The 22,741-nt window shown below is 41.3% G+C and overlaps 1 protein-coding gene across 1 annotated transcript in view; it reads left to right on the top strand.

The window, feature by feature from the left end:
• Window positions 1–22,741, top strand: part of col14a1a (collagen, type XIV, alpha 1a) — a 129,964-nt gene that overhangs the window by 26,814 nt on the left and 80,409 nt on the right. Inside the window, exons 6-20 of the mRNA XM_079275921.1 lie at window positions 8,272–8,427; window positions 8,633–8,752; window positions 9,039–9,203; window positions 10,297–10,461; window positions 11,021–11,169; window positions 12,042–12,171; window positions 12,406–12,551; window positions 12,679–12,808; window positions 14,049–14,188; window positions 14,659–14,785; window positions 16,043–16,182; window positions 18,349–18,481; window positions 18,910–18,945; window positions 19,918–20,060; window positions 22,234–22,366. Of these exons, the coding sequence (XP_079132047.1) occupies window positions 8,272–8,427; window positions 8,633–8,752; window positions 9,039–9,203; window positions 10,297–10,461; window positions 11,021–11,169; window positions 12,042–12,171; window positions 12,406–12,551; window positions 12,679–12,808; window positions 14,049–14,188; window positions 14,659–14,785; window positions 16,043–16,182; window positions 18,349–18,481; window positions 18,910–18,945; window positions 19,918–20,060; window positions 22,234–22,366 (2,013 nt within the window). The remainder of the gene's footprint in view (window positions 1–8,271; window positions 8,428–8,632; window positions 8,753–9,038; window positions 9,204–10,296; window positions 10,462–11,020; window positions 11,170–12,041; window positions 12,172–12,405; window positions 12,552–12,678; window positions 12,809–14,048; window positions 14,189–14,658; window positions 14,786–16,042; window positions 16,183–18,348; window positions 18,482–18,909; window positions 18,946–19,917; window positions 20,061–22,233; window positions 22,367–22,741) is intronic.

The raw sequence follows: 22,741 nt of genomic DNA on the forward strand, positions 1-22,741 counted from the left end.
TCTGCATTTTACGACTGCATTTTATTTCTTACACTGTTCTTAATTGTTTTTGAAATCTCCTTTTCTTTTGCCTTATGTTTTGATGCTTTTAATGGTTTTATGTGAAGCACTTTGAATTACATTGTTGTTGAAATGTGCTATACAAATAAACTTGCCTTGCCTTGCCTTGCCTTGCCTACCTCCTCTCCTCTATATAACACATGTATTGCTCTCTACCTCCTCTCCTCTATATAACACATGTATTGCTCTCTACCTCCTCTCCTCTATATAACACATGTATTGCTCGTTACCTCCTCTCCTCTATATAACACATGTATTGCTCGTTACCTCCTCTCCTCTATATAACACATGTATTGCTCGTTACCTCCTCTCCTCTATATAACACATGTATTGCTCTTTACCTCCTTTCCTAGACCCATTTAGCCCTTCTTCCTTCATCCCATCTTTATCTCATTTAACACTCTTTCTATCTGTCCACTTTATTTTACTGCCTGACCTTTCCTAACCTTTATTTGTCCCCTAAGCTCTCGTTCCTATCTTGTCAAACCGGTCCTTTTCCCCCTGATCTTTGCACTCTTGTGATCCCAATGTTTTACTCTTTGTGGTTTACAAAGCACATCATATATTGAATTGTTTCTTTTGTTGCCCTTTTTGAAAAGAGGCTCATTCATTATTTAGAAGATTGTGGTTTAAAAAATGATATTGTATCATTTGTGGAATATGGGCAAATCATAGCTCTGTTTTGCATACATTGCCATGATTTTCCATTGGCTCATAATAACTACTTCAGTTGCAGTAAATCCTCCTTGCACAGGACAATTTCCTGAATCCGTCACAGAGATGCTTATAGTTACTGTACCTTCTTTTGAGTTGATGATTATTTACATTTTTCAAATGAATAGTTGCTTGTGCTCGACCAAGACAAACTACGAAATAGAAACAGGGGATGTGTTGGCAAGCAAACTGTCCCTCTTACAGAGCTAATAATTAAGCCAGTATTGTATTAAATAGCGACACAAAAAGTCTAGTTTGGGAGTCACACCCATCTCTAAAGTTTTTACAATGTGTGCATAGAGCTAAACAAATGTCCAGACATGATAAGAGGGGCTCAAATTTCGAAATAGAAAAACCTACACAGTTCAACAAGTGTGTGAGAGTGTGTGTAAGAGAGTGTGTATCAGACAGAGAGATTAGAGGAAGACAAACGGAAAGAAAAAAGCAAGGCAAGGCATCCATAGAGATGGAGCGACAGACTCTGAGGTAATGAGAGAGACCATGTTTTGCTTTCAGCATACATATAGAGTTTGTTCTGTCAGACTGTCTGTGTATTCAGTGAAGTGGAAAAAGAACAAGACAGTGGATTAAAGATCAGGAGGCCAAGCAGGGAAAGGCCCCCGGTGGAACGACACAAACCACATAAAAACAGCTGTCTGATTACACCTTAAAACCCACTGGATCACACTACTTACACAAACACACACACACACTCTCTCTCACACACTCTCACATAGGCCCGCAGGACTCACAGATGAATGTTTGCGCCTGGCTGACTTGCTCATAGGGCCACTGAGCAAACGACAGGTGTATCACTCTGCTGCCTGCCTCTTGATTGAATAAACAAGCCAATAAAACAAAGAAAATCTAGTTTTTGAGCCTCTTGTGTGGCACCGGTGTTTATTGGGAGGAACAACCTGCTTTAGGCGAGCTAAAACTCTCTGGCTTCATTCTCAGATTGTGGTGACTTTTTTTTTTTTTTTTACCACTGCAGCCAATACAAGATGCAGTAGCCAGATCTTTGTTTTGTTGATGTATTGATTCTTGCCAATGCCACAGTTTTCAAGACAAAAACAACCGTGGCATCTTGCGGTTCAGCTGTTCTGGAAGTTTAATTCATATCACATGAATTGGAATGGTGGTAGGAGTTTAAGTTGGAGTTTTGGATCATATCACATGATCTCCGTCAGCAATCGTGACGAACAAATGAACTGTAAAATTCACAAACTTAATGTCATGAAGGCATGAGGTAATGCTCTTTCTTAAAGGGCAATCCTGACATATTGAGAAAATGATAGCAAGGGTTAAGATATAGTTTTTATGATGTATTTAGACAACTGCAAATTAATGAGAATAAACGCTGCACCATTTGGCTCTGACCATCACGGCCTTCTGCAATTTGTAAACCACAGGAGGCACAATATTTGTTAAAGGTGAAATATTTGTCCAAATACCATTTTAAATTAAACACTGACGTGCTGCAGAGCCTTACATCATATTCTACGGACTTGTTTACAGACTACATATTTGTTTGGTACAGATCCCTGCAAAAATGCAAACACCATAACCACCATAATATGTATATTATTATATTATATATAATATAGTTAGAATAATTATGTACAAATTATGATTCCTGCTAATATCACAAATAATGCAAATAAACCGGTCAAAATAATCGCCATTAAATATTTGTTTCCTAAATCATTCAGCCTTATTCTTCAGCACATGTGGTGGAACAGGTCTCGTAAATTATGATGTGGAAAACTATCCATCGAGATCAGTTTTTCACTTCATTGTGTCCGTCTCTATAAATGCTATCAACATTTCCATCTCAGTTTGGCGGAAGCACACCTACACATGAGCAGATGAGGTGAAAAGGATCAGACTGCACTGATTCAAAGTGGACATTTTCTCTACCACACACAGGACATTGCTTGTATTGAAACATTAGGTTCTACATGATAAACAGCCGGCAGGAGAAATAGATCAAAAATAGACTTCATCCTGAAGTGATATATTGAGAAAACATTTTACAGGGGTGACCATAAAAGAGGCAGTTCTTGCACTGTATACTATTTTATTTCACTGAAGTGTATTTTGATACTGAGTGTATTAATACATCAAAGTCAATCATGTTAACTTGTGTTAATCTCTTCGGGAATAAATGTCGAATTATTTAGTGATAAATGACCCTCATGTTGGAGGTGAAGTGCTCTTATAAAAGCAGGCCGACGCAGGAATCAAACATTTGCAAAGAGAATAAGGGAGTTGTTCTCACTAATGTGGGGACTGTCGCTGCTACTATCCATCTATCTGCATGCTTGTCGCTGCTCTCAATGTTAACCCAGAGATTGAGACACAATCGCAGTGGTGGGGGACATTAAACTTAACTAGAGAGAGATTGAAATGACATCACACTCTGTCTGATCTCTGGCTAAATAGAGGTCAGTGATGAATCAGGGGGCGGCTGGGAAGAACTACTGTTACTGTAATAAAAACAGAGAGAGAGAGAGATAGGACAGAAACACTTTCTAAACTACATCAGAGTGTATGTTTGTGTGTGTGTCTCTGTTTTTATTTGTCGATGTATTGTACAGACATTACTCTCCCGTTTTTCGATAACATTTAGCCTCTAAGTGCCTTTGTTTAAACCTCTGTGTCCTTTATTTGTGTGTTTTACTACTTCTACTACTAACTGTGACTTCTACTCTTAGTCTATATCATCTCTGTCTTGTAGTTCCCGGTTCTGTTCCCCGTCTTTGTCGCTGCATGTCTGTCTTTTCTCTACTAGAAGTTGCAGTCAGCCAACAGTGGCTTCCATTGTTGCGCTCACATTTTTTAATACCCATTTTAACACTCCCACACAAGTTAACTCAATTGTCTGGGAGCCACATACTTCTTTCCCACAGCACTGCAGACTGCACTGTCGGCTGAGTTGTCAAATGTGGTCGCTTACTCTCTCATGAACACCAGTTGGACTGTCTGTCTGGTCACGTCTTTGTCCAAATGTGTACTGAAATATAAATAGGTTAGGTGATGGCAGCGTTGCCTTTATGCAAATAAGGTTCAGATGTAGTTCAGCCAACCTCATGGTTCACAATCAGTTAGTGTAGAGACATCGATGCAAATCTCCAAATTCAGCTTGATGACATCAAAGGTTTGAGGCTACAGTACTGGACCAGCACAGGACTGGTTGGTGTTGTGCCTTCTCTGTGTAACCCATTAAAATGAACATGATTTCAGCACTATTCGTATTGATGGAGAAATTGGTTGTCTTTGCGGAGAAGGTCTGTCCTTCAAGTGCCAACATGCACTGAAGTTCCTTGTGCGTGAGGTTCTCAATAAGCCTGTCTTGCAGATGATATCAAGACATGTCACTGTAACACAAGTACAGCTGTAAATAATATAATTAACAATGGCTCAATTTAATTTGGCGATGTCACTTTTAGGGTCCTGATACTGTGCATGCTGGCTCACTGTCACATGGTCATGGCTTACTGGGACACTTGAACAGAACAGAGCCTTTTGGACACAGTCTTATTTGCTGAATAACGGACACGCTCATGAGAGCGCTGTTTTCGTGCTTGATTTTTTAACAATGTTTAAGTCAAGCCAGAGAAAGTTGGCTTTCAAACACTTTGTTTACTTTAATATCCATGGTGAAACCTTCTGTAACATGCCATTTTAAATACTTGGTTCCTGTCTTTCAGACTAAGACGTCATTTTGTTTGACTGAAATGTGGGTTTCGGCTCCAATAGCTGGCTGAGGTGTAATACGCTCTCCAGCAGAGAGAAGGAAACTAGCCAAGCTCTACAGCTGTAGTATTATTTCTGCCATCTATGACGTTAGAAATCGTCAGTGGATGGGGGAACTGAAGAGGTTGTTAAACACAATACATATACAGAAGTTGGCAAATTACTCAAAACAGATGTGTCATCCCATGACTTGTATACCGTACTCTGCTATGTGCAAATAAGTTGGCAAGTGTCCCTTTTACTCTTCCCTTTGAAGCATCAAATCTGAACTTACCTGTGATGTCTGCTCTCTACCATTAAAAGACCTGTTAAAAAATGAAGGCCCGTGAATGTGTCAGCACTTGATAGGATTTTCCATTTGATCTTCATATGAAAACATACACTCACACACGCATGTATATCGTGACTGACATGTCTTGTGTGGTCCTGCCATGGCAGTTTTGTCATAGTTAGTCGTGTTTAAGAAAGAAATCTGTGCCAAACACAGCGTGTCTCTCACGGAGATGGAGAAAGTGAGACGAACGGGAGTAATAGACCTGGACAAAGGAATGACTTGGAACCACAGAATATGATACATCTGCGATATTTCATCAAACCCAATTTTTTCTTTTGTTTCCCGTCATTATTTTTCACACTTTGTCTCCCCCATCTGTGCACAGAGACACCGATCCCCCAGTAACTGCACTTTAACCCACAGCAAAGGCGTGAGGCAGGAAGAGAAAAGGGGGGGGCGGGGAGAGGTAGAGATGATGATGAGGTGAAGAAGAAAGGCAGATGGGCCTTAGAAGAAGCAGGGAGACCTTTGGCAAGCCTGCTATTGTGTGGCGCTCAGACAGAGAGCAGAGAAGATGAATTCGAAAGCAGCTATAGTGCTAAGATACTGGAAGCATCCTTCCAAACATCCTTTGTTGGTAGAGAAACAACATTGTCTCCGTTAACTATATTCTTTGTGTCCATGTGTCTGTTTTATGGACGTCTGCAGCAGGATTCCTGAATTTATTCTCCAAAACACTGAGGAAATTTCATTAAAAAAATGGTCAGTTGATTACCAAATTATATTCAAATAGATTCTGCAGTTACAGGACACCGTAAACTACATGAGAAAATTTCGCTGACTTCACGGTTTACTAAGTCCTTCCAAAAATACATTAAAGTTTGTAATGTTTTGCAGAGTATTCCATCGATCTGTCCTGTCGTGTGACTGATGGAAAACCGTGCATAATGTAGTCCACACACTGAATGAAAAAACAGTAAAACTGTGACTCAATGTGTCATATTTACTGAGATGGATTATCCACCGTTGGCAATTATGGAACTTGTTTCTCAAACTACATAAGAACGATGGCAGAAAAATGATTTGCTAAAGGAAAAATGACCGTTGTTGTCCAACTAAATTGAGTGTTTACCGATGTCAGCAGGGATAATGTGAAGGACAGGGGCAACCTTGATTATTGGTTCATATGTGAAACACCAGTGTTATCGTTGAAGGACGTTCTCACCACTCTGCCAACAGTAGAACAGGGGATGACCAGCAAGCTGTAATTGCGACTCTCTAATCCTTTGTTTACTATGGCCTTCATCTCTCTTGATGGCTTTTCACATTGCACCCAGTACCCCACTCTCCCTCTGACTCTGTCTTTCTTAACCATTAACTTCCTCGTCTCTCCATAGTTTCAACAGCAGTTACTATAGATACAAACAACCCCTGACTGTCTCCCGGTTTTTATCATTGAATAGCTCCTCAGCTATTCTTTGTGTGTATCACTTTTAAAGACGCCTTGCTGGTGCTTAGTTATGCTTCTTTCTTTCTATTCTTTAACCTTAGAGATTCTTTAAAAGCCATCCTTGTTTGTTTTGTAAGAAAGGAAACTACAAAGAATCATCTTTTCACTCTGTGGCCTCTCAGCCTTTTGTCCTTTTGCTGAAACTTTCAAACCAAATAACAAATTCAATTGTCTTCTCAATGGAATAATTGAATAATTAAAAATGATTCTCTTGCCTAATGTAGGCTACTGTAATGGGCATAATATAGAGTGGGTTGTTTGACAGAGTGCTCCTTCCTCTTTAAAACATGTGGGACATTTTGGCAAAATAAATGCCTGTATGCACCTGAACTCTGAAGGCTATATTCGTAACCTTCTTGCTTTTTTCAAAACATTACCCGAGGAGAATTTTATAATAATAGCACCTCAGTCTTTTATGCTATGCATTTGCAAATCAAAGATTGTCACCAGCTATCTCTTGACCTTGCTGTCTTCTCTTCTTCCTCCTTCTGCAGTCTGTAGCAGATGGATGGTTCAAACTGTCAGACAGACACAGACAGCAGACAGAAGGCTCTGTCTGGAAAATCACTTCTTCAGACAAATTCCTGCGTGGTGTATCGTTACACAATGTGTCTTTTATGAATTTCACTCTAGAAATAGTGTTGGCCTGACATCATTGCACAAGTGGTACCGTAAATATTACATATACTTAGAAAAACGAAAAGATTGCTTGCCAACATACACAAAGCCTGAGCTCTTTTCATGTTCCATTTAATGTGTTGCTGTTCGCTTCACAGTCTTTCATGCTAGTGTGGATTGCTGACAAATACATGAGACTGGGGAGGAAATCCTTCTTTATGCCACTAAAAAGCTATTTCACTTGTCTTATTTTACAGTTGATAGTTGACGGTGTACAGAGAGGGGAACACAAGGGAAAGGTCTTGGGACTCACGCAGGGCATTGCAATTACCCAGTATGCACCTGAGCCACACACCTAACATCTGTTGTTGGAGCAGAGTGAGAAATTGAACCTTTCACTCTGCAGTCCTAGATTATTTTTTTTATGTTGTGTTCAGTTTGTATTGATCTTGATGAATATGAAACAGCAGCGAATGAATCCTCTACATTTACCCATGCGGTATCGCTGTCGTCTTTGTCTTAATATTTTAAATGTACATTTGTGAACAAAAATGCAAATTAATAATTCTCATTTTCTACAGTCGGCACTCTTTTGCACCTTTTCTTCATTTAGACACAAAAGTCCAACCTGATCAGCATGTTCTGGAGTATTCACTATTGCTTTTGTAAGCAGATACTGTAAGGGATTTATGCTGCAACTTGAAGTGGGTGTATATTCATTTTTATGATATCACACAGCGCAGGATGACAAGATAAGCAGTTATGGAATTATAATAAATGAGCTAATGAATATATGTTTGTGTTTGTGCGTGCCTGCTTCCACAACATCCTCACTATTACTTTCAGGTGGAAGGTTTCAGGTGTAGATCTCCCTTTAAAACTGTCTTTCAAATGAAAAATTACTTAATATTCAACAATGCATTTGGAGATTAATTCCAAGAAGCGGAGGTTAGAAGAGATTAGTGGGGAAAAAACCCAAAGAGTTCAAAGGAGGCTCTCAAGATGGCAGTTGGCGTTGTGTCTGTATGTGTCTGTATGCACGTATATGGTTTGTCAATATTTTACATGGTTTTTGATTTTCTGAGTTTTGTTTCTGGCAATTTAGTTTACAGTTTGCGTTTTTATCAATAAAGGCAACCAAAACCCTGCAGACTTGACGTGTGCATTTATTGTGTTTTCTGAGTTTTGTCTGCACAACTAAAGTAAAAACATCATGTTTTCACTGAAGTTATCTTTTCAATTACCCAAGAATTAGTCCTTTATTCTGTTTGTTTGTCCCTAGCTGTGCGTGGTCACTTTAAAATGAATGTCGGTCTCTCTTGTCTCCTTCTTGTAGTTGATCAGTTTGTTTGCCACACTGAGGCCATTGCAGACATCGTGATCCTCGTGGACGGCTCCTGGAGTATTGGTCGGCTCAACTTCCGGCTGGTCCGCACGTTCTTGGAAAATCTGGTCGATGCCTTTGATGTTGGCATCGATAAGACAAGGATAGGTGGGTCCCTACACCCCAATATGGTCTGCTGTTGTTTGTGTCAATGTTTCTATTGATGTATTTGGTTATCACCTCATTTTGGTACATTTTTCTTAAATCTGTTTGCACATCAGCTTTGTTGGGTGTCTTACTTCAACTGACAGGTTGTAATATAAGTTATAAATTCTCTCTGTGTGTGTGTGTGTGTGTGTGTGTGTGATTGTAGGTCTGGCTCAGTACAGTGGTGATCCCAGGATAGAGTGGCATCTAAATGCTTTCTCCACAAAAGAAGCCGTCATCGACGCTGTTAAGAACCTGCCATACAAAGGAGGAAATACTCTCACAGGTGCTGGCTTTTACTGATACTGCCAGTTTGTTTTGCTGTTAATACTGATAGTTTGTGAAGAAGCTTCAAGCCAGTGTTTTTCTTTTTGTCTTTCTTATTTTATCTTTGCTCTTAACACATATTCTTTGTTCTCATCTTGCTCCCACTGCACCCCTCCTTTTCCCTATTCTAAATGGCTTTCTTCCCTTTTGTCTGACTTTCTCCTTCCTTCCATCCACCCTGATCCCTCTCCCACTGTCTTCCTCCTCCATCCCTCTGGTCTCTTTCTCCCTCTGTCTCTTTCCAGGCCTTGCATTGACCTATACCTTGGAGAACTGCTTCAAGCCGGAGTCTGGCTCACGGGTGGGTATACCTAAGATCGGGATCCTCATCACAGACGGGAAGTCCCAGGACGACGTCATACCTCCTGCAGAGAGTCTGCGAAATGCTGGGGTTGAGCTGTTTGCTGTTGGTGAGGGAGGACACAAACACATACGTCTTATCAAGAATAACATCTGTGCACCAATGAGTTAAAAGTTCCTTCCCGTCTCTTTAAATCCTGTCAATGATGTTTAAAACAACAGAAAAAAGGGGATTTATATCTCATAAGCTGCCAGGCAACAGCAATATTGGCAAAACAGTATACTGCCGCTTGCGCCAGGAGGGTCAAGGGTAAAAAGAAAACGCATATAGGTGGGAGACAGCTAGAATATCGGTCAGTGTGCAGGATCAGACAGAGTTTGCACTGTGTAAAGATACAGCATAGCAGCATAGCGCATGAGCTATACAGTCAAGCGATGTGGAAAGCCTTCCACAACCTCAGTAAATTGTTTTGTTACTTCCGTTGCAAAAAGGAATCTGCTCTATCTTAGCAATAGAAAGCATTTCATTGAGCTACTTCCTGAGACACAGGGGCGATGGAAACGTCCAGTTTAGTAATGTTAACTTTTTAGCTGCAACCATGCCTGCCTTGAGAGCCTGCTTTTGATGGGAGGGAAGGGAGCTTGCCCTGTCAGAGCAGCCAAATATAGGCAAATTACAGTCTGGCTGAGTGTTTCGTAGCTTGGATAACCAATTAAATACGTCACCCCAAAAATGACCCAGTACTGGACGGTGCCAGGGTGTGATTGTGATCGTTTGGCAGTACCACGTCTATGACTCATGGGAGGAATTGATTCAAATATCTTCCTAAGTTTAGTTTTAGAGTAATGCAGCATGTGTAAAACATTACATTTAATAAATCTATATGTAGAATTAATAGATCAGATCTGTATACTGCACAGGCCCTCTTCCCACAGTTCATCTGACACTGGATTGCCCAATTACCCAGGCATCCCTGAGATGACTGGCATTTACCGCTACCATAAAAGCAGTGATGAAGCAGGAGATCAAATATTTGGAATTTGGCTGTAAAAGATGTAAATCATAAACATTGGGGCTCTTTGGTTTTTTTGAGAAAGCTGGGTTACACTCCCGAATAAAATGCCTGACGTGTGACAGTCACACTGCTAATACTGGTGTTGTCTCTAAATTGAGTGAGAACAATTATACGTTTCCTTTCCCAGGTGTTAAGAATGCTGATGAGAATGAGCTGCTCTCCATTGCCTCAGAGCCGGACAACACGCACGTCTACAACGTGGCCGACTTCAACATCATGAGTTCCATTATAGAGGGTTTGACCAAGACTGTGTGTGAACAAGTGGAGCAGCAAGACAAGGATATCAAACTAAGTAAGAAGTGATTCGTGTGACGCTTTGTTGGACCACGTCGGAAATCGAAAGTGTTCATAGTTGTTCATCACTTTAGCTCTCCCTAATGTCTCCTCGCATGACTGCATTGAAAATGGCAAGCCTAACGGTAGCTGTAGCTGTAGAGAGGGTTTTATTTTGAGGTGAGAACGAAGTTGTGGATATTTAGATGGAGCTTCACTGGCCAGAGATTCTGGCACGTATTGCAAAGTTTGTCCTTTGGAGAAGATGGTGTCTTATAACTCATGAAGTCATGTATTCACAGCCAAATACAAACTATGTCCTTCTACAAAATGTTTCCTCTTTCTCACTCTTTCCTCCCAGTATGTTTTCATTTCTATGGAAATAGAGATGCAGGATACAAAAACAAGAAGAAGAATGTCTTTAAAGTGACGCAATGAATCCAGTCTCGCGTGTTTTGATTATATTTTACTCTATAATTTACTCAGATCTTCAATACATGGCAGTAATTTTACGTATTCTGATGCAATCTGTGTTTTTTTTTAAATTCTTCTGTTTTCCTCACCTTTTATTTCTTTAGTACATATACCAGAGAAAACAGGAGCGCCGCTTGAGCTAGCGACATCAGAAGTCACGGCCCGCAGCTTTAGGGTTTCATGGACCCACGCCCCGGGAAATGTGGAGAAATACAGAGTGCTTTATTCTGCTAGCGGAGGAGAACCACTGGAGGTAAGTACTGTTTTTTTGTTAAGTAAGAACACAAGCACATTTACTGTACTGAACGTGTTCAAGTTTAAATTTACTTAGGTAAACAAACACTAAAATGTATCACTACATGGAATTTAGAAAAAGGTCCTACTGAGGTCAATAGACTCAAGGAGCACAGAAAGCGGGGGTTTGAGAAGGGTATGCTCTTTTTTCCATCATGTGTACTACACCAGTGGGAGTTACTGTATCTTCAGAGTGCTTCAGACAAGTAGATTGAGCTCAGTTTTTCCCTGAGATGCTGGTGGTATCATTCATCTATACCTCTCGCGCTCATCCCTCCATTCACAAATCCCCTGAACACCAGTGCAGGCGAAGAAGGATCACTAGAAATGATACTCTGGCTGAGAGAGGCACCTGCTTGATTTTTCCAGAACATTTGACCACAGAAACCATTAAATCTTTTGCTCAGCTGGGTTTACGGGGACCAGATGTTCAGGAGCCATGTGTAAGGAGACCTTTCCAGCTGGATCAGCGCAGACCTAATCTGTATCACAACTGTAATACATATGGATCAGAATGAGAAAATATTCTTTTGCTTCAGGCGTTAGTGCTTTATCCCATTCAATAAATCAATTGTGTTTCCCCTCCTTTACAATTCTCTTTCTATCTGTCTTTCCTACCTGGCCTTCCTCTCTCTTTCTTCCCCCTATTTGACATTTCCTCAATTTATTGCCCCACTTTCCATTTTTCCTGCCATTCTTTGTCCCCCCCCCCCCAACCCTCCCTCCCTCCTCCTCCTTCCATCTATTTCTGTGCCCCATCTCTCTTTTCTGTCCCTTACACCCATCTTTCATGTCCCCTTCCCTCCCCCTACTCACGCTCCTGGATCCCAGGCGGTAGTGGACGGTAGTGAGACTTCAGTGGTGTTCCAGCATCTCCACTCTCTCACTGAGTACCAGCTGGCTGTGTTTGCTGTGTATGCAAACGAGGCAAGTGAAGCTCTCAGAGGATCAGAAACAACCCGTAAGTTTGTTTTTACACACAAACACATATGCAGAAATGTACTTCCAAACCTCACACCAGCACTTCAGTCAACATTCAAGCTTAAAAGTTTCACAGCCATTGAATCCAGACATATTGAAAATGATCCCCTCTTGATACAAGTTTTTGACGAAGACAAACTGAAAGGACTTGGTTTATTAGTATGATTCCTCCTTGATTGAGCTGTGCTGTCTGTGTGTTGTTGTGTGTATGTAGTGGCCCTTCCCACAGTGACGACCCTCCACCTGTTAGATGTGACTCACAGCACCATGAAAGTGAGATGGGACAGTGTGGATGGAGTTTCTGGCTACATGCTGCTGTATGCACCGCTCACAGATGATGGAGACTTAGACGAGAAGGAGGTAGTGAAAGACAGGAGTAGACAGAAAAAGCTTGTTCGATTCAGTTTTAAACAGCAACTTGGCAGCTGAGAGTCTTAAGTTTTCTTTTAAGTGCTGTAATGTGTGCATTTGTGTTTTTTTTCGGCAGGTCAAGGTGTCTGATGCAGTGACAGAGCTGGAGCTGGATGGATTGACCCCTCGCACTGAATACACCGTCACTGTTTATGCCATGTATGGGGAGGAGTCTAGCGACCCTATTACAAACCAGAAATCTACATGTGAGTAATGCACAAAACTGAGGGCCATCTTTCTGAACCTTTATCCTGACCTTGACCTACATCTAATTCTAATCTTAACTGTAAAAATAAATCTTCGGCCGCAAACAGCCCTTTGCAGAGGTAGGGATCGGACACATCCCAAGTCTCTTATTTGTCATTTCGAGGAGCGAGGAGGGATCTTTGAGGAGACATGAGTGAGGATGCACGAGAGCACCCTTTACGGAAGTCTTTTGCCGGCTGACACGCCCCCTAATTGTTTATCAGTTATTGGACGCTGCAGCTGATCGGACTGATCTGATATTTCTCAACATCACTGATATTTCTTAACATCACTGACATTTCCTACCAGAGTGAAGCCAGATCACAGATTAAACTCAAGTTTTGTATTTGATCGGTCTGAACGACAAAAGGACCACAAACAACTTTCTTTGCTTGTTAGAAAGATTTGTCTTTTCATCATCTGTTATTTCCCCCCAATAACTTTTATTATGGATACAATTAAAGTCAGAGAGAGACACCTTTTACATCATTTATTGTCATTTTCATTTAGTCACGTGAGGCTGATCATTCTTGAGCGTCGGGTTAGATGAGAATCATCATTTAAACTTGTCCCGAAATATTTAGCATAATAAATACTTTCCGGGGTTCAAATGACACCATAAGTATATTCTGGGTTATTTAATAAAGCCTTCACAATCAGAATTTCAAGACATACATTCGCAAATAATGAATAGATAATATTACCACGATCCTGCGGGACACAGAACACGGTATAAATACACCGTGCAGTTTGTTAAACAGGTAACAGGCTACAGAGAGAAAACACTGCTGCTCTGACAGTGATGATAACTGTGTATTTATTAGTATTCATACAGCGGTCATGTGAACAGACACAAACTCCATCAAAAGTCTCTACAGCTGTTAAAATCGACTGACAGCGGATCCAGCTGTGATCGGCGGCCGCCGTCATCAGAAATCGACGTTGCTTCACGAAACGCTGCAGAGGAAAGAACGTCTCATTCCTCTAGAAACATATTTCCTCGTTTCCTCTCTCCTCGCATGGTTTCCTTGCGTTTCTCCATGCATCCCTGGTGGGAGGGACTAAGATGCAAAGAGAAGACACAAGTGAGGGACATGTGGATGCAATTAAGAGACTTGAGATGCACCCAATGTCTTCTCTCTCAAAGTCTAAAATTCAATCAAATCAAACACTTGCTGACTCTCCCTCTTTCTATCTCAGTACCTCTGAGTCCCCCCAACAATCTCCAGTTCTCTGACATCACTCACAACTCCGCCCACATCAGCTGGGACCCCGTGCCCAGAGAAGTCAAAGGTTACCGCATCATGTGGGCCAAGACAGATGGACTGGTCACGGAGGAGGTGCGTGCGTGCGACACGTGACTACATGATTTTATGTTTTTAAGACGTCTTTTTATGGTATGATTATATTTGACAACATTTGTATCTGTGAGCGTCTGTCTCTTAATGAGAAGAGATGAGAAAAAGTGAAAAAGAGGAAGGAAGGATAGAACAAAGAGGAGAGTAATTATAGGGATTGTTCTTAGTATGAAAAGGTCAGACTAAAATCAGTTTTGAGCACCGATATAAATCATCTTGGAAAACTACACAGGAGTGATGTTTGTGTTTGTGCAAGTGTGCATGAGCGTGAATTGGATGAACTCCTAAGACTTGCATGTACAGGAGAAAATTGCCACGGTGTTACTGTTAACAGAAAGAACTTTTAGTGGATTTGTGGCCTTTTATCCGACTGTGATTGAACCATTCTATTTTTGTATAAGCATAACGTGTGTTTTGTGTGGATACGTCATGTGTCTCTCCGTGTTGTGCAGGTGGAGGTGGGTCCAGATAACTCGTATGACCTCAGTGAGTTGACGTCTCTGATGGAGTACTCAGTGGCCATCTTTGCCCTGTACAATGAGGGCCAATCTGAGGCACTCACAGACGGATTCACTACCAGTAAGTCACTTTTTGACTGTAAGAACACAATAGAAGATACTGTAGTTTGTTAGTTCGTTCTCAAGTAGATTTGTTCATTTTGTTTTTCATTGTAGTCCAATTTGGCTTTCGACATTTCCCTATCCCCATCTCTGCTGAGGACAATTTTGTCTCAATTTCCTGAAAATAGTTGTACTAATACCATTAGAAGGCAAACCATTTCTCTCTTAGTGTATTAACCCTACTGGTCCTTCTGCTATTTTTGGCGGTGTGCCCATCTCATTTACACATCGGCATAATAGCCCAGTTGCATTAAAAGGTAATTTTGCTGTCCCTTACTACTCCGTCACACTAACTGATATTGATTTGTAGGAATATCCCTTTAAGCAACAAGCGGTTGGGCTCCAGTGCCGAGTCAGCTGAAAGAATTTTATTTCTGGCAAGCAACTATTAATTAAACGACTCACTCTAAGGGCCCATGCTGATTTTTATTTGTCTTCTGGCAAACTTTGTTCAATGGACCAGGTTTCAAGAAAGGGAGCTTCGTGAACAGACACACAACGTGATATCACTTTTGAGGTTTTTGAGTGGAGGTGTGGGAAATGATGGGAACCTGCATGGTAGAGTTCACACCCAAAGTTTTGTAAGTTCAGATAATTGCTGAACAAACAGTTAAAAAATATGCAATAAATTAGCCCCTGCAGTTAGGAAAGCAGCAGTTATATCCTGGTCAGGGAGTGCACCATGTTCCAAGCTGAAGCAAGCTCATGGTTATATGGCTGTTAGCACACTATTTGTTGCATAGTAGTGCATATACGGTATTTTAACTTTCACATGTTGTTTTGTCATGTTCCAGTGACTCACAGCTTGATTCTTACTCTGGCTTGGTCCAACCACAGTCGATGTTTAGTTCTTTGCTGGAGGTATTTGGGGAATCAAATATGCAATGACAATGAAAGCTAGTTTGTATTAGCATTTAAAACCATCATGATAAGTGTGGTTGCACCGCAGCAGTAACTGTTTCAAGCAACATTTCCATGAACGTTGCATCAAACAGTGCAGTTGCAGTGCCAACTAAGCTTCCTTTAGTCAGTTCTTTTCTATGCCTAGTACTGCAGGGCATGTGCTGCTTAGGGGGAGGTATCATGAGAAAAAACTAGTGCAGAACACTCTGAAATATCCCCAAAACTTATGGGAAAGCATAACTTTATTAGAAATGGTATGCAAATGACAATTTGAAGACGATGCTAAAAAGTAAAATCTTTCGCTACCTCTTAGCTCCAGTTCCTGGTCCTTTGCATCTACGCTCCAATAATGTCGGCACAGACAGCTTCCAGGTCAGCTGGGATCACTCGGCCAATGACATCGTCCTCTACAGACTCTCCTGGGCACCGTTCACAGGTGGCGACACAAAGGAGGTCAGTACCAATGAAATGTGCTATGTGAAGGGGTTTGTTTTAGAAACAGTTTCCTTCAAGATGTGTTCTCACCCACAAGAAGTGAAATGTGACAGGAAAGGTCATCGTCACAGATCATGTGGACAACACTATAGGCATGACTCTTTAAGTCTGAGTCCTTGGCACAGCTGTGAGCTAGCGGCAAATGTGTATTTTCACATCCTGAAGCTGACCGATATTACACCAATTTATGTTTAGATTTTTCATTTAGCCACTTTTCTACATGTTATCTCTATTTGCAGAGGAAGAAGTGGCTGCACTCTATATGCTTAGATGATGGGGGAGCCGGTTCTCTATAGACCCACATATGAGCTTAACTACGGTACACTACTGGTAGCTGGTAAAGCCCCTGGCATGGCTGAGTATACATAAAGGCTGAATAAATCTAGAAATGAATGGCTTGGGTGTTCTGGGTTTTAGAGACAGCTGGGCGGTCGAGATAGAGCCCTTAGGTCTCTTAGTGTGTGTGTGTGTGTGTGTGTGTGTGTGTGTGTGTGTGCGTGTGTGTGTGTGTGTGTGTGTGTCTGTGTATCTGTGTGTTTAGCTGAGAGTCATCAGAGCTGAAAATAACACTCTGGGGAGTTGGAGTGGGCTGGTAATTCCACCAGCACAGAGATACATGCAGCTTTTCTCTGTCTCTCACCCACATACACACACACACACACACACACACATACTCTACATACACACACACACAAAGAGATAAAACATAATAGAGTTGATCAGACACACAGAGTGAAAGATTACCCAGATTAAAACATCGTGATAATCTAGATCTCCATGAGAAGAGTAAATTGTATCGTTGTTGATCATGCCATTTCCTTTGGATGCATTTGTCTTTTAGCATCCTGAAACCTTCTTTTGAGAGTAGATTAGGGGTATTTGTATACGGTTTGTTCATCAATAAAATGTTTGTTTGATACCCCTCTTTCATCGGGAAAATGCCACAGAGGGCATTTCTGTAAAATAAGGAGATATATCTCATTCAGTGCAAGGAAATGTAAAAAGAAAAGCAAGAGAATGAATCACTAAAGATGGACTTCCTCCTGGGACGGCACAAATGGCCGGTCCCACTGCTAAAATGTGCATTTAATTGTGCCTCAAAGGGCTCTGTAAAGAGAGAAATTCCCTCACATAATATGGTTAGTTAGTCATTAACAGTAAAGTCGAATTTGAATGTTGCTCTCCGTGGAGGCAAGCTGTACTTTTGATGACCTCTTTGTGTTTACCTTGGGGTCTGACTCATTTTTGTGTTGGTCAAATTGTAGTGGTTGTTTAGACTCCTGCAGAAGTAGTTGATCCAACTGGCTACGCTGTTATATTCAGGAATACCACACATTTCTGAATTACTCATATTGTGTTGATCATCTTTGTAAGTCCTACAATGGCCTTATTCAAATGTTGTCCTTGTTTAACATAACAAAGAGTATCCTAGTTTTGTACAGTAAATACATTTGAAGTATTGCATTTCTACAATGCATAACTTATTTAATACAGTATTACAACTAAACCCACATACAAGCAAAACCGAAAATATGAACCACCATTTCCTGCTGTTTTGCTCTCCTGAAATTACGAGCAACGAGGCGATTTGTTATTTTATCTTTTCAGCAGCTTTCTCTCATAAAAGTCGGTGACGACCTTGGTTTTGAAAGTCTGGTGTTTTACTTAGAGTATAAATAATCTTGTCAGACTGTTGGTCAATGCCCAAAATGTTCTCCCATCTTGAGGGCAACTTAGGAAATTCTTCCTATTTATTTTCTTCCAGGAAATATAGGTCCAACAAATGCAAGTACACGACACAAGGTGACCGAAGTGTTAACAGCAGACTGTGAAACACAAAAAGGAAGCGCTGATTGGGTTTAGCTTGTTTGTTGAATGTTTTCTCCTGATACCCCGTCACGTTCTGGACTGTTGGTACGGCAGAGATCTGTACTCAAAAAGTGTGACATGGCGATTAAATAACAAGTATCTTATATAACGTGTTGACCAAACATGAACGGTTGAAAGTAGATAATAAAACAGCAGGAGCTCAAAACGTCTTTGAGAAGTTGTTTTTTGGGGGATTTTTTTGGAAGTCAAGTGTAATTTGAGATGAAGACTTGTACGCGTGTTTCTCTTTTGTAGGTGATCTTGAGTGGGATCGATAACAGAAACACCCTGACTGGTCTGAGTCCATCGACTGAGTACGAAGTTATGTTGACGGCCGTATTCAAAGATGAATCCGAGAGTGATGCCGTTTCTGTTATAGAGACCACATGTAAGTGACATTAGTTATAGTATTTGCATCATCTAATCAATACAATACTTGAGAAAAGTTAGAATCTCAAAACCTTTTCCACAGACAAGAGAAAGAGACGAGTTTCCTACATTCAAATCCTTTGTTTCACTGAAGTTAAGCATCTCACTAACCCTCTCCACCAAAGTGTCACTGTCTGCTGAGAAGAACACATCAGCCCAATCACATCTGCCTTTTAGGATCATAAAATTAGCATTTTGTTCAGTTCAAAGCGTGACTCTGCATTTGCCAATTTCCATTGTTTTTTTTATTTGTTGCAGCTTATCTCAGAAGAAGGAAATCTTCCCGTCAATGTTTTGTTTTGTATTTCTGTCTAATTACTGTGGTTATTGATGCAGAGAGTCGTTGACGAGGGGTTTCATCAAATTATCTGATTTGTATTTTCCCAGTGGCCGAGACGACAACGATTGCTACCACAACCACAGGTAAGAGGCGTCCAAATTGCTTCCGTGTAAAATTCCAAAATGTCAGGAGAAAAAGTGTCCGAAGCATCACACTCAATGTTGCACATGTATAATAACGGCCAAGCACTAACGTGTAAAGATATTACATGTTGGATTAAAATTGTGCAGTGAAATGTATGTATTGTATGTTCCAATATTTTATTCAACAATTTAGCTTGACTGTGTCCAGTAGGCAGCAAGCTAAGTTCAAGTGGTACTTGCTTTAAACAAAAACTATGCATTCAAAGAGGCTGGATGCATTTTAGTCACGATTCACGCGAAGGCATCTGTCAAGAAAGTCTACTGCCGTAGAAATATGAAGCTATAAGTGTATTTACCAAGTTGGCTTCACCCAGAGACTATAGTTCAAACTTCATTATCTCAGAGGCAACCCGGATACCATCTGGGTTGTGTTTCATATGAGGAACAGGCTAGCCTACAACTAATCCAGTCAGAGCAGCTTCTCCACTCAGGGCTGTGAAAATGTAAAAAAGGCAACAAGCAACAAACACACTTTATTTAATTCCCTGCTCACTGGAAACTTTAAAAAAAAGCACATTTGCTTCATTCAAAACTCCAAGGGCTTCTATGAGGAATCATAACTTACAGTGGCCAGCTCAAAGACAGCGAGTTACCCATTTCCAAAAATCAAGGCTTGTAGTTTCAAGCTGCATTATGTATGGAGCCCTCACACTGATTTCATCCACCCAGGCCTCAAACATGTCATCTTGGTTTAAAGCTGTTATCAAGACTAATGAGACACAAACGCCTTGTGTTGTCCATCTGGGCCAGATTTTACTGCAAATGTACCATCCTGCACGTCAAAGCATTCTGAGCATAGTAGCTGTTTTTCCAACCCGTAACTTACTGAACCACATTAAGTGTGGATAAATTGTAACTGTAAATGTATGTATTACACATCCTAAAGTCACTGTTGTTGATGTGGTGTCACAGTGGCACGTCTGGCTGTGAGAAACCTTCTGCTGAGTGACGAGACCACCCAGAGCATGGTGGCATCATGGAAGCTGGAAGACCCCCATGTGGAAAGCTACAGGGTCTCCTACGCCGGCCTCAGGGGCAGCCATCAAGAGGAGTCTGTGAGTTGATCAAGTTGTGAGCTTTAACTGTAAAAAATAAATTATTCACGAATAATTAAGTTCAGATTTAGAGGGGCATTTTTCGCAGTGGCTCTCTGGTTTTGTGCAGTGAGAGTTTTCTGATTTTGATTATTTCTCTCTTTTATAAGCAAAATACAATCTCCCTCCTCATGTTCCTCTGTTACTTTGGGCATTGTAGCTCTCACACACATGCACGTAAACACACACAAATGTCTTCCCTTGTGAGTTGTGAACATGGATTATATGGAGCAGACAGCACTGGAGTTGCATTCGGAGGAGATCCTTGTTATTTCACACCTCCAGCCAACTCGATGGCACTGGAACAGTCGGTGTCGGGTCATCTGCTCCAATCCAAAAACGAATTACACTTTTAGTCCCGGTCCACTCAGCTACTCCGTCCGGATTCCTCTGTCTGTGGTAAGAGCCCTTGAGCTCAGTGCCATGTACTGACCCTGATCGCTGATGTACGCATGCACACACACACACACACACACACACACACACACACACACACACACACACACACACACACACACACACACACACCACAAACACTTTCTCTCTCCATCGGCCCCTCTATCTCTTTGTTTTTCTGTTTTCCCTCCCTCCTGTCTTCTCTCTCGCCACCTCCCCTTACTTTCCTCTCCTCGCGTTCTCTTCCCCTGCCCCCTGTTTTAATTTCCCAATGTGGTGTCAGAGCTGTAGAAGATGGAGAGGCCAGGCCAAGCCAGAAGACATTCCATTATCTTTTCAGCAGGCATTTACCTCACTGGAAGCAGAGATGGAAGATGGAAAAGAGATGGAGATGGAAAAGAAACAACAGCTAAACAAAATGGGAGAAAGGCTTAAACCCGTTCGCTGGCTGATAGCTAAAGGTCGTTTCAGGTTGTGCCTCCTTTTGAAAGTTTTGATGTGGATGCGCGTGAGAGACAGATAGAGGGCAAAGGAGACAGCATCAACTTTTGGTGATTCATAAGCTTGTTGTGTGTTTATTTGAGTATTTATGTATTTATAATGTTTGTGTGTGTGTGTCTTCCTGCTTTGACACTGGCAGGTGTTTCAGCACCACAGTCAGAATGGACATCACCTTCCATCTCATTAGCCTGGCCTTCCTTGGACACACATTCCCCCCCCCCTCCCCTTCTCTCTCTCTCCCTCTCTGACACACATGCAGGCCAACAATTGGCTGGGGATCAGTGCTGTTAGCGAGAGAGAAGTTAATCTCCCTGCTATTTTTGGCGTCGTGTTTTATAAAGCAGACAGATGGAAGTGAGAAGCCTTTCTGATGTGCATATCAAATAATGGTTTACAAAAGAAAAAAAGTTAGTTGAATAAGAAGCGGGAGAAAGTTGACTTGTATTTTGGACATACCGCACGAATCTCCTTCAGCTGATAGTTTGCTCAGTTGTCACAAAAAAGCAGATGTTGAATAAACTGTAAAGCTCAACTCTTAATCCAACATGGGGAGAAGTGCTCAGGATGAAGGGCGTTGAAACATCTGTCGATCCATGACATCTGAGAAAACATTTTGTGCAGGTGGTCGAAAGCAGACATCTGGATTTTTTTTCAGTCAGTATAACAAATATTACTTTTGCAGGGAACTTTGTCCAACATTTTTTGACAAAGAAAAACCTAATTTATGCAAAGGGAGCCTGTTAGAGAGATGCAGAGAAAGAACAAACTTCAACACTTATAAATTGAAACACAGCAGTAACCTAATGGGTTTTTCTCTGCTCTTTCTTGCCTCACTGTTGGCCTCAAAGGACTTTATTGACTAAACTGAAGTGAGCAGAATTCTTGAACAGTTTGTTCAGATCCCTGAAGGTATACCGAGCATTTTTCAAACACTTTCTGTCTCACCTAATAAAGCCTGGCCTTAATCTTTGCCTCCAAATGTCGCTATAAGCCAGCAGAGAAGAGCAACACATTCTGTGTGTAGTCTGCTATATGATGCATGTATCCTGGGGTGTGTGGGTGAGCGGACGCACGCATGTGCGTTTTTGATTCTATTCTATGTGTTAGTTATAGTGCAGTTCAGTCCCAAGTGAGCAGAACTCATCATTGATTACAGTTCCCTGTACTACACCTTCAAATTTGCCTTAATATTTCTCTGTGTGTGTGTGTGTGTGTGTGTGTGTGTGTGTGTGTGTAGGTGTTAGTTCCTGGTGTTCAGATGAGAGCAGTGCTTCAGCCTTTACTATCAGACACCCAGTACAAAGTGACAGTCACACCGGTGTACACCAATGGACAAGACGGCATCAGTGTCTCTGTGCTGGGTGCCACATGTAAGCCTCACACACACACACACACACACACACACACACACACACACACACACACACACACACACACACACACACACACACACACACACACACACACACACACACACACACACACACACACACACACACACACACACACACACACACTCCTATGAATTATTAACCAAGAGGGTCAACTCTGGGTTTCTCAATTTTCATTTTACAAAGATGCAGTTCCCCTTTTGTGAGAACACATCTGACAAAACAGAAAGCTAATGAAAATTGATTTCATTGCAGCGAGCAGAATATTCATTTGCATTGCATTCATTTTATGATAATTTACGCTCCTGAAGGAATATATGAATAAAAGCGACGACGAATACTAATGCATTCTTA

This window comes from Melanostigma gelatinosum, assembly GCF_949748355.1.
Source record: "Melanostigma gelatinosum genome assembly, chromosome: 9".
NCBI lineage: Eukaryota > Metazoa > Chordata > Actinopteri > Perciformes > Zoarcidae > Melanostigma > Melanostigma gelatinosum.